This window comes from Solanum tuberosum, unplaced genomic scaffold (genome assembly GCF_000226075.1).
Source record: "Solanum tuberosum cultivar DM 1-3 516 R44 unplaced genomic scaffold, SolTub_3.0 scf00477, whole genome shotgun sequence".
Classification (NCBI taxonomy): domain Eukaryota; kingdom Viridiplantae; phylum Streptophyta; class Magnoliopsida; order Solanales; family Solanaceae; genus Solanum; species Solanum tuberosum.
Genome location: NW_006239397.1, coordinates 201,649 through 216,869, shown reverse-complemented (window position 1 = coordinate 216,869; position 15,221 = coordinate 201,649). Strand labels below are relative to the sequence as shown.

At 28.5% G+C, this 15,221-nt stretch overlaps 1 protein-coding gene across 2 annotated transcripts; it reads right to left on the bottom strand.

Moving 5' to 3' along the window:
* Nucleotides 1–1,665: 1,665 nt before the first annotated feature.
* On the bottom strand, nucleotides 1,666–14,471 carry LOC107058273 (MADS-box protein SOC1-like). Of its 2 annotated transcripts, none has more exons than XM_015303789.1 (8): nucleotides 14,221–14,471; nucleotides 13,303–13,534; nucleotides 5,268–5,349; nucleotides 4,179–4,240; nucleotides 3,708–3,807; nucleotides 2,751–2,792; nucleotides 2,567–2,608; nucleotides 1,666–1,975 (listed from the first exon to the last, which is right to left on the bottom strand). In XM_015303789.1, exons 2-8 carry the CDS (start codon nucleotides 13,482–13,484, stop codon nucleotides 1,865–1,867), a joined length of 621 nt encoding a protein of 206 aa, XP_015159275.1. In that variant the 5' UTR covers nucleotides 13,485–13,534; nucleotides 14,221–14,471; the 3' UTR covers nucleotides 1,666–1,864. The 2 variants fall into 2 exon arrangements, with proteins under 2 accessions (XP_015159275.1, XP_015159274.1); XM_015303788.1 differs by lacking the exon at nucleotides 14,221–14,471 and adding an exon at nucleotides 13,777–14,028.
* Nucleotides 14,472–15,221: the final 750 nt, after the last annotated feature.

The following is a 15,221-nucleotide window of genomic DNA, read 5'->3' as shown; positions in this document are numbered from 1 at the left end:
ATAGATACATCAAATTAATGAATTTATTATTTTAAGAGTAATAATTTGAAATTAATCAAATTGCATTACCAAGATATACATGTTTTTATCTTATATTAATAATATTAATGAATTTACTATTTCAAAGAATAATAAAATGAAATTAATTATCTATGTATTTTGAAAATCCTCAATTACTCCTCTAATTAAGGAAATCAGTTCCAACCAATTAATTTAAATAAATAAATTTTGTATCTCAATTTTAAAATTCGACAGATACTGCATGTATCTCATGGATTCAGACTCATGAATCCTAAGCATAAAATATGGTACATGAAGTAATATTTGAAACTATTGAGAATCTTAATAATTAAGACCTAAACTAGTGAGATTTATGTGGTTTGCCCTTAAAAATTAGAGTGGAAAGAAAAAAAAATGATGGGCTGGAACGTATGGAGGGGATGGGAATTTTAGGAGTGGGCTAGGGGTTAATGAAAAAGAGGCCCAAATTGATTTCTAAAAAAGTTTAAAAGGAGGTAAAAGAAAAGACTAAAATCATAAAAAGAAATATAGCCAAATTGATTTCAATTTGCGAAATCGGCTAAAATCCAAATAGGACGAATTAGTATAACTAATTAATGAGCTTCTTACCTTTCATGAAATAAAAATAATTAATTTGATTAGATATAAAAATAAATTTTATAAATCATTAAATAACTAAGCAAACTAACCAATTATTTAGTTGAACAAAACCTTTTGAGACGATTTTCGAATATTTATAAAATTCAAAAATATACATATATTATTTAAAAATTATAAAAGTGACAACCTATTAAAAAACTAACTTGACAAAAATATTTTGAATTTTATAAAAGTCAATTATTTTAAATCCTTTGAAAATTAAGAAGTTCGGAAATTAATTATTATTGGGGAGAGTCAAAATTGGGTGTCAACATAGATCAAGAAAGAGTCGTCTCATTTCCTTACTTCTTTATAATTCATTCACTTCAAGCTAAGATTGGTTTCGAACGCCGCGTAACATCATCTTCAACCAACCTCCACCGTACTTTTGTCCCTCTATCATCTTCTATCTGGTAGACTTGGTAAGGGGCCCCAACTTATTTCTAGAATTTAAATGCGGCTGTGACTTCCTTTTTTTTGGGGGATCAAGTAGCAAATCCATAAATTTTAAATTCTAGTTTTGCCTCTTTTCATTAAGTATATTTTTTTTACATTACCAATATATATGAGGTAAGCAATTTTGCTGTCTTCACAATGAATATAACACGTCGAATTTGGTGTTTCTTGAAATATGAACCAACTAGATCTAGATAAAATAAGATCAAATTTACCGAATAATTAGTGAAGCTTAAAACTTTTATGAACTTTTATAATTTTAATACTTCATATTTAATTAACTAATAAATTTGTTATTGTTGCATATAAACATAATTCATGAGATCGTTAATCAGATTAGATTAAGTTACCATTAGTTAATCCTCTCAAATTTTACAAGATCTTAATCCTCTCGACATTTGTTTTAGTCGATCAGCTAACCTTTCATTAAGATGATATTAAAGGACTTAATAAAAAGGATTATTGGCCATAGTCGTGCTTAACTAAAAAACATTGATGATTTAATTTTATTTTTTGTTGTTATTATTTTTGGTTATCAAGTGAATTAAATGGCAGTCACAAAAGCTTGTAATTAATGAGGCGGTGCAAGTACATAAATTACAGAATCAAACTTAATAACTTTGATTAAAATTCTATATTTATTTCAAGAAAACGGTTGAATACATATAAATTATTAATTTAGAATAAAGTGATTCAAGTAAATAAAATTCTTAAATTCATAAATTTCAAATCTTGACTTCGTCTTTAGTCATCTTTCAGGAAATCCAATAAATAGTTGTGTATCTACCTCCATTTTTCGTGCTTGAGGACTTTCATCTTCTTGTCGATCAATAAATAAAGGCAGCGATCGAGCCTCATACTGTAATAACAAATTAAAAAATATTTAATGATTATTCAATCAAAATATGACTCGCTAAATTCATTTCGATTCTTCCAAAATTTAGATTGACTTGTAGATCAGATTGACCCATGAGAAATTTTAGAAGATGCACACGAATAGAGTTTCAATGTGTGTTAATAGGTAAAAAAATTTAATATAAAAATACAAGTAAACCTTTAACATGTAAAATTAATGATTTAAAAAATTATTTCGATATCCTACGATAACAAGTTACAAATAAAAGTAAAAATAATAATAATTATACTGTTAATATATACAAATTAATTCAAAATTTGGCAAAAATGTGGTAGGGCAACATATTAAAGTAAAAGAAGGTAAAGTTATCTAAACTTGAGGTTTTTGTTGTCTCCATAGCTTAAAAACTATTATTTCATTTATTTTATTTTAGGTGTCTTAATTTGATCGATCTTGTTAACTTTTAAATCATATATAGCTTAAACACATTATTTCATTCATCTTATTTTATGTGTTTTAATTTGATCGATTTTTATTAATCTTTAAATCTAAAGTTGCTAAATATAAAAAGTGAATTATAAAATTATATTTCACCTTTTCCCGCAATTCTGCATTTTTCTCCATTAGGACTTTTACCTGGGACAAAAGAACCAAGGAAAATTATAATAAAGCAATTATTACGCGATTTTCTCAAATTTTTTAAAAATTGAAATGTAAATAAAATAAAATAAAATAAACTGATTTTATGGATACAATAATATATACTAATGCATTTTACCTCGTCTTTTAGAAGAGAAATTTTTTCCTTGTATAGCTGGTTCTGAAATTATAAAACACAAAAATATTAATTCCATTGTAAAAGCTTCACTTTATGTTATTACTCCGTTTATTTCAATTTACATGAATCTATTTTCTGTAAATCGGTTTTACAAAAGTATGATATCTTTTCAAATTTAGAAACAATTTAGTTTAAATCTTTTATTTTACTTAACAAGATTTTATAGCTATACATAAATATTATGACATGTTTAATCTCAGTAACGAATCCAAGATTGACATTAAGGGGAGTCAATGGTTATAATAAAAAATATAATTATGACTACAACATACAATCTCAAGAAATTTTCACAACACGTTAACCAGTAGATTAAACATTTAACTTGTGTCAAGAAGTGTCAATACTTGTATATATGTTTATTAAATCAAAATATGACCCTATATACGATATAATTTTTCGACGAAGAGGTATCAAGCGCTTGACACCCCTTATTCAAGGGTGGGTCTGCCCCTATTTAACATCATAAGTTCCAAGAAATTTATAACCACGTAATATAATGATATGTTTAAAATCAGATATTTCAAAAATCTGTATAGATTATGATTAGATATTTAAAAAATCTGTTTAGATTATGATTTGATAAGTTAGCATCCACATGGACACACAAAAGAGTGTGTGGCACACAGAGAGGTGAGTGTTGGGGTGGGGGGAGTTTCAATTTATGAGGGGGAAAAAAATGTATTTTTATACTCTATATATTATACTTGTCATGTTTAAAGAGCATATGACTCAATGGGTATTTTAATGCATTACATATATTTTAAGTTTAAAATTACTAAATTCAAAAGTTATTCTTAAATTATGTATCTGATGAATGAAAACACTTAAATTATGTGTAGTTCAGACTCTTAAAAAATTGTAAACAAGTGCATTAGATCTCTATTTGTACATACATACCTTTTTTGCCCTAATATTTCTTAAACTTTGATCTAACTGTCCTTCTACCTTTTCAAGTTCATCAATGGAGCAAGACTCTAAATCTTCTCCTAAAAGCCTTCTGCAATCAACAACATAACAACACAGAAAATAAATAAATTCAGAATCATCTACAAATTAGTTTTATACTCCCTCCGTCTCAATTTATGTAGCATTTTCGGATTTCAAGATTTAAATAAGTCTAACTTTGACTGTAATTTTTTCATACATCTTTTAAATATTATGGATTATCAATTATGTAATTTAAAGTATTTTTTACGTAATTTACGAATATATAAATTTCATTTCAAAAAATCTGAAGATTCTATATATACCCAAATTTATGATCAAATTTTAATTGTTTAACTCTCAAAAAATGAATAGTGGCACATAATTGAGACTGAGGAAATAATATAATTATCGTAGCATAGGGAAATTGTAGATATTAATTACCTTTTAGAGTTTTCAAGAACCTCCAGATTCCTAGTCATGCTCATAACCTCCTCCTTCAAATGCTACATAAAAATTTAATAAACAAAATATTTAAGGAATTATATTTAAAAAGTTTTCGAAAGATTAGGAATGAAGAACTGTTCATCTATAAACACTCGTTAGAAAACGTAACACAAAATGTATGAAAATGTAATCAATCTTGATCTTTAAAAGCTGGTATAAAAGGATTTTAAGATATTTGTAAGGAATAAAAAAAAATTAAGCTTTACATACAAACTATGGTTGCCTCCGAAATCTTGTGCAATAAGAAGGCACCATCTGAACTTGAAGGTAAGTCCAACAAAGTAGTGGTTACATCGATGTTGTACGGGGCAGAGTGTTCACCAGTTAAGAATTAATTCGACATTCAGAAGATGCAAGTTGCGGAATGAGGATGTTGAGATGAATGTGCGGGCACACTAGGACGGATATTAGTGACAATGCCAGAATGGCGGCTGCCATAGTGGACAAGACGAGGAATCAAGACTAAAATAATTTGGACATGTGAAGAGGAGATGCGCAATATTGCCCCAGTAAGGAGGTGTCAGAGGCTTAATATAGCAAGTGTGAAAGAAGTAGAGATAGGCCGAAGAAGTTTTGGAGAGAGGTGATTAGTCTGAGTATGTTGTTGTAATACATACAACTTTGGTTGGATATTCCAGTAGGGAAGTACAAAATTTCGTTAAAGATGTTCAAGATATTTTCAAAGTTTAATATATATGTATGAAAAGTACATGTATAATTTTTCTACGAAAGATATTCAATTGACTACCCCTCGCCATACCTAGCTATACCCCTGAGATATTCACAAGTGTTTAGCAAATCATATTACACTATTCAAGATTGTGGCTGGGTTTATTATAAAAGATACCCTAATTAATCCCCTAGTACTTCAAAAATCTGGCTTAAATCAGAAATAATATCAATTAAAGAGCACTAATTTTGGGTTGATTACAGCATTTTCCATGTTATTAATTATCCACATGAATGTGGTAATATTATATAATATATATAACATATAAACATAGCATAAATTGAAAAAATGCTAACCTCAGTAGTCTGTTCAAGTAATATTTTGTCATGTCTCAAATTCTTGTCATTCTTCTGATAACGTTCTATTGTCTTGTTAGTACTGTAAAAAGAAAAGAAAAAAATGAAGAAACTCACACTATTAGTTCTCCAACATTTTACTCTACAATAATGGAAAAGAAAAATGACGTGAAGAATGGTCAGTTGAACATCTTTTGTTAAAAAGTTATATTATGTATATAGAAAATTTTACGAAGTATACAAATCAAACTTTTCATATGTAATATATTAAATCTTGAACAACCTTGATAAAATTTATAACATCGCCGCTGACTTTGTACTAACTTGAATCCCCCATTATATCTTAAGCCGTTTTAACAATGCCATGCCTCTATGTTTGAATCCTAAGAGCCTTTACATTATCTTGGATGGATGTATGAGGTCAAAATTAGGTGTAATTTGTTCAAGATACACTGTATTCAAGTGGATTTACATGTATTCTCTTGCTCACCTCTATCCAATCTCGCTCGTCTCTCTCCCTATTTTAATGTATCTGATAGAAAAAAATACATGTATCTAGTTGCATCTGACTTGAAATCTAGTATGAAATTATTAATTAATGATTCCTATGTTTGAATCCTAAGAGCCTGAAATTTTAGTCACATTGAAAAGGTGTTTAGTGCCTCTTGGTTGGACTTCATAATGCAAGGTAAATTGCACTATATTAACAAAATATAAGGTACATAGTAATTTTGTGCACTATCCATATTCTTCCTCTAGGTTGGTGTGATAAAGAGTCCAAATAGACCAATGTTGGCATTCAATTGTATCTATGACTTCATTATCTTTCTTTTGGAATGGTGAGTTGTTGTTAGATCATTGGATTTTGCCCATGTCTTTTCCTCTTTTCCCTTTCTAGTGTCTTTTCATGACTAGGCTTACCCATTTGTTTACCCTATTTGGTATCTTAATTCCCTAATCAACTTTTTGCACTCTTTTTGTATCATGTTTAAATATCTTGCAATATTACAAAATATAGACCATCACTCATAATAAATATTTGGGTTCAAAGATATATTAGTCTTTCTTTTATAGTATTTGAACTATATATCAACCTTCATTGGTTTTTTCACTAGATTTGTAATTTAGTTAGAAGAGTTGTCTAACCACCCTAGGGAAATACTTTTTTTTTGTTTTTCATCCGATATCCGATACCCATATTGGAGTTCAACTAAATCCAAATTTACATCGGCAAATTCCACATTCGGAGTAAAGGTCTCCCTTGTCACTAGTTTCCTATCAAAAGTCTGCGTTCCCACTTCAATTGGCTTATTTTTACTCTCCATGTCATTGTATCACAAAGGAATACTCCTTTGTTAACTTATTGATATAACAAGGACCCCAGATTCACTCTTTTTCTCTTAGCCACCCTTTGTTATTTCTCTAAACCTAGACACAAGTTCACTCAAAGGGAATATTAGGATAGAGTCGGTGAAGGCTGGCCAGCCTAAAATATTCTTTAATAGGTGGATATATCAATAAATGAACACTCTTAAACACAACAAAGGTTTGTGGTCTAGTGGTAAGCGTACTCATTTAAGAGTGTTATAAGGTCCCAAGTTCGATTCCTGTCTCTAAAAAAACAGAAAGAAACAGAAATAGTTGTCCAGTAGCAAAAAGTTTCAACGATTCTCTTGAACTATAAAAAAATTCACTTATTTTAAATTATGAAAAAGTCCCAACAATTCACCTGAGTGTATTCAACTAGTAGCTGAAATTGTTTTTATCGACTTTTCTCTGTTAATTTTGACTTAGACCATTGATAGTATTGTAATTTAAGTTTTCGTATGATTTAGTTAGATGATATGTAATTTAATTTTAAATTTGGATGCACCCATTCATCAGTAAAAAAAATTATAAAATTGTGCACCCACTTTGCTAAAAATAAATCACTCTTTTAAAATTTGAACACTCTTGACGAAATTTCCGACTCCGCCAGTCGGTACATATATATCTTTTTGACTTTAAAGAAATTGAGGATTGGGGAAGAGGAAATCCAACCTTCATCGATTCACCAAATGACATCTCGGATATCCCATAAAGAGATCAAAATATTCTTAGACTATTCTTGACAATCAAATATTTTAAAAAGATCCACAAATCCTTTCATAAAGATCTATTCCAAATTAGCCTAGTTCGAAAAATATGCCACGAATGATCCTCGAATCACGAATAACTCTTAAGAGAGACAAGAATCAAAAGAGAAACATAATTGTACCCATATTATTTTATTAATAATATTCTTATTTCTTCATATTTTATTTATGTTTGATTTATTTCCATATATTTAAAATTTGTTGCAAACAATTATAATGCATATTTCAATAATTATATATATTACCACGGGAATATGAAAAAGCTGAATGTAATTTTTTGAAACAACAAAAAACCTTAGATTTGTTAGGAAGCTTCTCGAATGATCGATTGTAATATCTTAGATATTTATCTTAAAGATAGATTTAAAAATTCTAGAATCTTCTTAAGATGGTTGAAAGATAAAGTTATCAAAAAAATTCTTGTAGATATATCTAGAAGCATCAATAGACGTGTATAAATAGGGCCGGCATTAGACTTTTGTAATCAATTCAAGAAAAATCAATTCAAGCTAATTCTGGTTCTTTTCATTACAAAGTTCTATTATTCCAAATCCTCTTTCTTCTTTCATGCTTCCTCTTCTTTAGTTAAACCTTCCGATCCTAGTTAACAATCTAGAGCTTGTAAAGTTGTTAACATGATCGAAAAATTTAACTAAAGAGAGGTATCCATGAAGGAAGAACGAGTATTTTGGACAAGAGAACTTTGTAATTTTTTTTGATCTGTCAAGATAGTACAAGGATTTCTTGTCGGGGCGGCTCTATACAGTAAGAAAATAAGGCATATGCAAATTGGGGGCCTCAAACTTTTACCAAAAATATATTATATGTAAAAAATTTATAAAAAATTAATTATTTATGATGAAAAATTATATATATATATATACTCTTTCACCTCATTCAAATAGAAGAAATCAAGAAAATATTGTTTACCTTCTTACATTTTTGTGCTAACATTCTCATTATTTTATTCTTTTTAATTGCTTTTGTACTTTTCTTTTTCAAGTATTTGATAAGTTAAATTAATGCTCTATCAAAAATATGAATCAATAATTAAAAAGTGAATTGTAATTTTCTTTTTCTTATATCTTCTTAAAGTTTCAAGATTAAAACAAGCATATTAAGGTGGGAACCAAGTTATCAACTTTTTGAATTAGATTCTTTGCTTCTATCACTTATTTTTATTTTAAATTTGTTACTTATAGAATTTCCTTTTTCTTATACCTTCTTAAAGTTTCAAGATTAAAACAAGCATATTAAGGTGGAACCAAGTTATCAACTTTTTGAATTAGATTCTATGCTTCTAACACTTATTTTTATTTTAAATTTGTTACTTATAGAATTATGTAAACAATTCATATAATGATTATATTAGTGAAAGAGTGATTTTCAACGTTGAAATCTTACCTAACATTAATTATTGAAAATAAATATTTGAACAAATCATTTATTAAAAAAAACATTAAGTAATTAATTTGCATCTAAAAAGTGTGAGAAAAGTAATTTTTAAATAAAACATATGTGAGTCCGGAGTCAAAAGGGTAAAAAAAAATGCCAAAAGGGCAACATAATTCATTTTAAAACCAAAAGGGCAATTTTTTAACGGTTGAACTAACGTCGTTGAAATTAGGTTGACAGCCGCAAAGCGCACGGAATTCCATGCGCCCTTGCAAGGCACATGTATTCTACGACCTGATGTCAAATTTAAAAAAAAAAAAATCTTTAATTGTCCAAGTCTCCAAAACTACTCTCAATATTTACACCTCTTCCTATTCATTGTCCATGTCAATCAAGGACAATTTTGTCATTTTAATAAACTCCACTATTGATTAAAAAAAGTCCAAAACCTTTTTTTCTACGATAAATTATTATAGTCGAACTTACGATTTCAAGATTTAAACTTTATTTGTTCTATATCTACCACCCAACTCCCTCAATAGATATAGAACCAATAAAGTTTAAATCCTGAAATCGTAAATTCGACTATAATAGCTTATCGTAGAAAAAAAGGTTTTGGTCTTCTTCTTTTTTTATCAATGGTGTTCTTTAAAATGACAAAATTGTCCTTGGCTGACATATACAATGAATAGGAATTAAGGCTGAAGGTGTAAATATTGGGATTAGTTGAGAGTATTTTTGGTAATTTTGGAGACTTGAACAATTAAAGGAATTTTTTTAAAAAAATTTGACAACAGGTCGCAGATCGTCAGAGCCTTGTAAGGTGTATGGCGGTTGCGCCTTGTGTCTGTCAACATAATTTCAACAACGTTAATTCAATCGTTAAAAAAAGTTTTCATTTTGGTTCTAAAATGAATTTTATTGTCCTTTCGGAATTTTTGTAAATTTTTTTACCCTTTTAACTCCGGACTCAAACATATATAGTTTGTTTAGATTTTAGAGGCATGTTTAGATTTTAGGCCTCTACTGAAGATTTCGCTTTAAGCCTTCACGTATGTTGAGCCGCCCTTGATTTCTTATCACACACCATGTTTCCGGTTTTCAAATTATTAATCAAACTTCTTAATTATAGGTTGAGCTAAGTATATAAAGGTTACTAGTCCCTCCCTCCCAAATTAGATTGCACACCTTTTTTTTTTTATCTGTCCTGAAAATAATGTCACACAAATTCTAATTAGAAATAACTTATCTTTAAAATTCTTCATTTACCATATAAATATTTAAGATTTATTTAGATCATAAATTTCAAAAAAAAAAAAATCATAAATTTTGTGATTAATTAAACTATATCAAATAATGAGACGGAAAGAACTTGACTCTTTCTATTTGCTAAAACTAGCTAGAGGACCTAATAAAAGGAAAGATAATTAGCAGAAGTTGATTTTCACTAGGGTTTAGCACTAGGGGTTATTGGTGTGAAGGACAACACCAAATAGTTCTGAGATTAAATTATAATGTCACTTAATTTGTTGATCGATTGACAAGTCCAACATATAACTTGTCACGGGATAAGTTATATATATCCCTCTCCTTGGGTGGTAAAGTAATCTCGGGATAACTTATTCCAGGATAAAATAGGTAAAAATGCTAAACATATTCCTTATATCCTCTTTATACCTCGCTTTTTACATTCATGTATATTTATATTATTTTAAATTTCACGTATAATAACACATTCCCATCCTTCTCTGCTCCTTATTTTTATGATAATTCTTCATATTTTTCTATTAAAATATTACACTAAATACATATAATTGTTATTTGTGAATTTATTTGAGTAATTTTATGTTTATTTATATTTTGATTTCTCATAAATCCTCCTTTACTTTAACAAACTCAAGATGAAATTCTATTTTTAAGCTAAATAAGAACGTTTTATTTGAAAATACATACGACACCATCATGTAAATAAACAACTTAATCTTAAAATTTATGTCATGCATATTATTATTTTGTATACAACAAATCAAACACTCAATTAAAAATAGTCTCAACATAATTATCCCATCATAATTAATTTTAACATAATTTATCCTATTTTAATTAATCAAAATCATAACTTGTAATCATACCAAACAAACCCTTTGAGTTATAAACAGGCAAAAAGTTGTGTGGGGTATTGGAAATGACTATTGGTAGCAAGTACAATTTGTCAGGTATATTTATATTATATTCCAAAAAGAATTCAAACCACAAGTAGCATCTTGCACATGCTTCAAGAATTTTACTTTCTTGTTTGAAGAGTAGCTTGCCAGTACATATTTTACATAAAATAGTCTAGAAATTGTACATGTTACAGCTTAATCAAGAATTTATATAGATTATATATGATGTACTTATATTATAAATACCTCATGTACTATCATCAATACTACTCCCTCCGTCCCTATTTAGTTGTCCATATTTCCTTTTTTAGTTGTCCCTATTTAGTTGTCCATTTTGACAAATCAAGAAAGGACAACAATTTTTTTCCTATTATACCCTTATTTACACTTCTTGAAAATTTCTAAAAAGTGTATGTTGTTTCCCTCCAATTTATTTCACTTGAATTCAAAGAAGTGGTTGTAATTTTGAAGTGAAAAGTTGTCATAAGGGTAAAATTGTAACTTCACTGTGTTAATCATTGTTGCCTTAATCTGTGTGCCATTTCTAAAGTGGACAACTAAAAAGGAACGGAGGGAGTACTTGTTAGTATATATTATGTTTTATTTGAGTTAGAGATCTATCAAAAGTAATCTCTAGTTATATATCTTCATAATGTAGCTATGTAATGGCATAGTTATATTGACCCAGGGTGGTCATTGAAATGTCCGAGGTCATTTGGTTGGAAACAAGTTATTCCCCTCTGTGATACGTCACTCCCCCCCCCCCCCCCGTGATAAATCACTCCTCTATCTATCTGGATGTCCTATCCCCTCTTTGATGCATCTTTTTCATCTCGGATGCATCTATTCCCTGTGTATCTGAATGTCTGTTGATGTATCTGGAAGTCCAAATGATGTATATGTAATTCATAGTATTTTAAGGTACTTTTATAATTTGAAAAAAATGTAGGGAAATAATGTAATTAACTCGTAATGCTATTGAATTTATGTAAATTATACTTAGAATTATAAATAAAGGTTTGATCAACACACTAAACATAATTCCTAGTTTTGCCACTAAATTTATACGGGGACAAAGTTGTGTACACACTATCCTCGAGAAAATGATCAAAATGGTCATTCATGTATGATGGTTGTTTTATGTTGATCCTTAATATATTTCATATGATCTATATGGTCCTTAATGTATATGAAAAGAGGATCATTTTAGTCTTTTAACCCTAAAACTAACCAAAAAAAAAAAGACGGTTAGATTTAACAAATTTGCTTTCTTTCACCATCACCGCCATAGACCCTTCTCCTCAACTTCTTCTTTTGCCTTTTGAGGTTCATGCTCTATATCCTCATAAGAAAAATAATATACACTACACCCATTTCTCATCTCCATCTAAATAAAAATTTCAAAAGCTTCCATTATCATACATAAAGAAGAATAAGAAAACCAAAATCATTAAAACAAATGTAAACTAAGTAAATCAAATAAAAGACTCAATTTCTCTTTCCAGGAGATCACCATAAATCAACTCTTTTAAAATTGTAACTAGTTATTCTTTCTTGTCGAAGCGATTTATGTGGAGGATATAGCTTTCCTTTGTTTTATCCTTCTCAAAATTACTAATTTTTTCAAGCCATTTTTTAATTCTATTTTTAAAATTAAAGGGTAAAAATTGAACAGATGTAGAAAACAAAAATCTTACAAATATTCTTTTGAAATTTGAAGAAACTTTTCTATGCATGAGAAGATTTTAACAGCAGAAGTTGTAGAAAGAAATGAAAAAAAAAAAAAAAAAGATGAAGGAGAAGAACTGTGCAAGAAAGATGGAGGAAGAAGGTCTCAATTGTGGGACCCACAATTAACTTTAACATTTTTTATTTTTTCAGTTAACTTTTAGGGCTAAGTACCAAAATGATCTCTTTTATAATACATTAAGGACCATATGAATCATGTGGAATATATTAACATAAAACAACCCTCGTACATGAAGGATCGTTTTGATCATTTTCTCCACTATCCTCTTGAGGTTTTATTTATGAAATTACACTGAATATATTATTATTGTAATTGACTAAAAAATGGGGGGGGGGGGGGATTATTATATTTAGTAGAAACAAGAAGATAAAGGGTCCCTTTTACACTGTCAATATGAGCTGTTGTGATCATTGTACTTGGTACTTGTTACATCAAATTCTAAAGGCCAGTTATATTAGGATTAATGATGTATAATATATATATATATATATATATAATGATATAATTAAAAAAATAAAAGTTGAAAAAGGAGTAATTAATAATATTATTTATAGCAATTAATAAATTAAGAGATGAATATAAGAGTGTACCTTGAACTTGAAAACTCAAAAAGCTTTCCTTTTTGAGAAAAAATGATAAGACTAACTTCAGCATCACAAAGAACTGAGAGTTCAAATGCCTTCTTAAGTAGTCCACCTCTTCTTTTTGTGAAAGTCACTTGTCTACTTGTTGTATTTTCAATCCTTTTTATCTCAGTTTTTCCCCTCACCATTTTCTTCTTCGTGAGAAAATGAATACCCTCTCCGCCAATAAAATCACAAGCTATAAAGAAGAAATAATCAAAGATTAGATACTAATGAATGATCTCTTAAAAGTGTACTCAACACTTTTTAAGTCAACCAAATCAAGAAATCATAACAATTCATGGGAAGTTTTCATAAATTGAAAGGTCTCTAAATCAAGATTTTGAGACAAGAAAATCATGGATATGAATAATCTCTTTAAAAGGGTCAACTTTTAAGTCAACCAAATCAAGAAATCCCTTGTTGTAAGAAACTTGTTACCTTCTTATAATCAAGTGGTTCAACCGCTTTAACGTCTTTTTCCTTACAGTCAAGTGGCTAAGCAACTCACGAGAACGTTTCCAAAAATAGAAAGGTCTCTAAATCAAGATTTGATACAAGCAAATCATGAATATGAATCAACTTTTTTTAAGAGAAAACAATACAACCAAATCAAGAAATCCTACCAATTCATGAGAAAGTTTCCAAAAATAAAAAGGTAGCTAAACCAAGATTTTAGACAAGAAAATCATGAATATGAACTGAACAATCAATTAAAAAGGTCAATTTTTTTAAGACAAAATAATACAACCAAATCAAGAAATCCTAGCAATCCATGACAAGTTTCCAAAAATAGAACAAACAAATCATGAATATGAATAATCACTTAAAATGGTCAACTTTTTTTAAGACAAAATAACACAACTCCAAATCAAGAAATCCTACCAATTCATGAGAAGTTTCCAAAAATAGAAAGATTCTAAATCTTGATGTGGATATAACCCCTAAAAATAAAAACTTTATGGTTTTTCAGATCTGAAAGATGAAGAGAAAAGTAATTAGAAAACTTTGTAAGTATATTATAATAGAGTGAAGACACAAATAGTTGTTATAGAAACCCTAGTTAAGAAAATTATTGTTGACTATGAAAAAAAAAAAGGGAAAAATGAAGAGCATTGATTTCTCAAAGACTTTTCTAATACTATTATCTTTCCTTTTTGAGTTGCAATCAATGGATATAAAAATAAAAAAGACATAAACTTATTAAGGAAAGAACACCACTTATTTCTTTTTCTTCTTTTGGTAAACTTTACTACGTGTAACAAAAAAAATAGTTCCAAAGAAAGAGATAATAATAATAAAATAATATATGGTTGGCAACAAGAGAGAATCATACACAATTTCATTCGTCTAGACGCTCTAAGGGACCACCAATGACTCAACAAATAAAACGTTTTATTCGAGATTCCAAATAAAATTGACACGATCGTTTATTAGCTAGTTAGAATTATATAAGTATTAATAATGCGAATATTAGTAATTATTTCATATTTTACATGCTATATACCAATTCCCTCATAACTTGTACTCTCTTCGTCACATTTTATCTGGTGCCATTTGATTTGATACCATAATTTTAAAATTTATAATTTAAAATATTTTTTAGATATTTGTGTATAGCTGTAAATCATATTATTAAGGGTATAAGAAAAAAAAATTAAATTATTTTGGGGACAAACTAAAATGAAAAAACGTATCACATTAAATGGATCAAAGGAATCATAACATTTAGTAATCACGTAGTTTCTTGTTCTTTTATGTACTGTTTCTACTATCTATTAGTGGAGTATTTCATTTTGCTTTGTAGATTGATATTTTGTTGTCATATTTTCTTTTTGCAACCCTTCTATCGAAAATAATTATTCTATCCCACAAAGGTTTGTAAG

What these genes read in the sequence shown, in the direction of transcription:
- LOC107058273 (XM_015303789.1), bottom strand. Translation starts at nt 13,484, where the DNA reads ATGGTGAGGGGAAAAACTGAGATAAAAAGGATTGAAAATACAACAAGT. An exon ending in GAAATATTAGGGCAAAAAAG is followed by an intron (nt 2,793 to 3,707) that starts GTATGTATGTAC and finishes TTATAATTTCAG; the next exon opens with AACCAGCTATACAAGGAAAA. An exon ending in TTTCTCTTCTAAAAGACGAG is followed by an intron (nt 2,609 to 2,750) that starts GTAAAATGCATT and finishes CTTTTGTCCCAG; the next exon opens with GTAAAAGTCCTAATGGAGAA.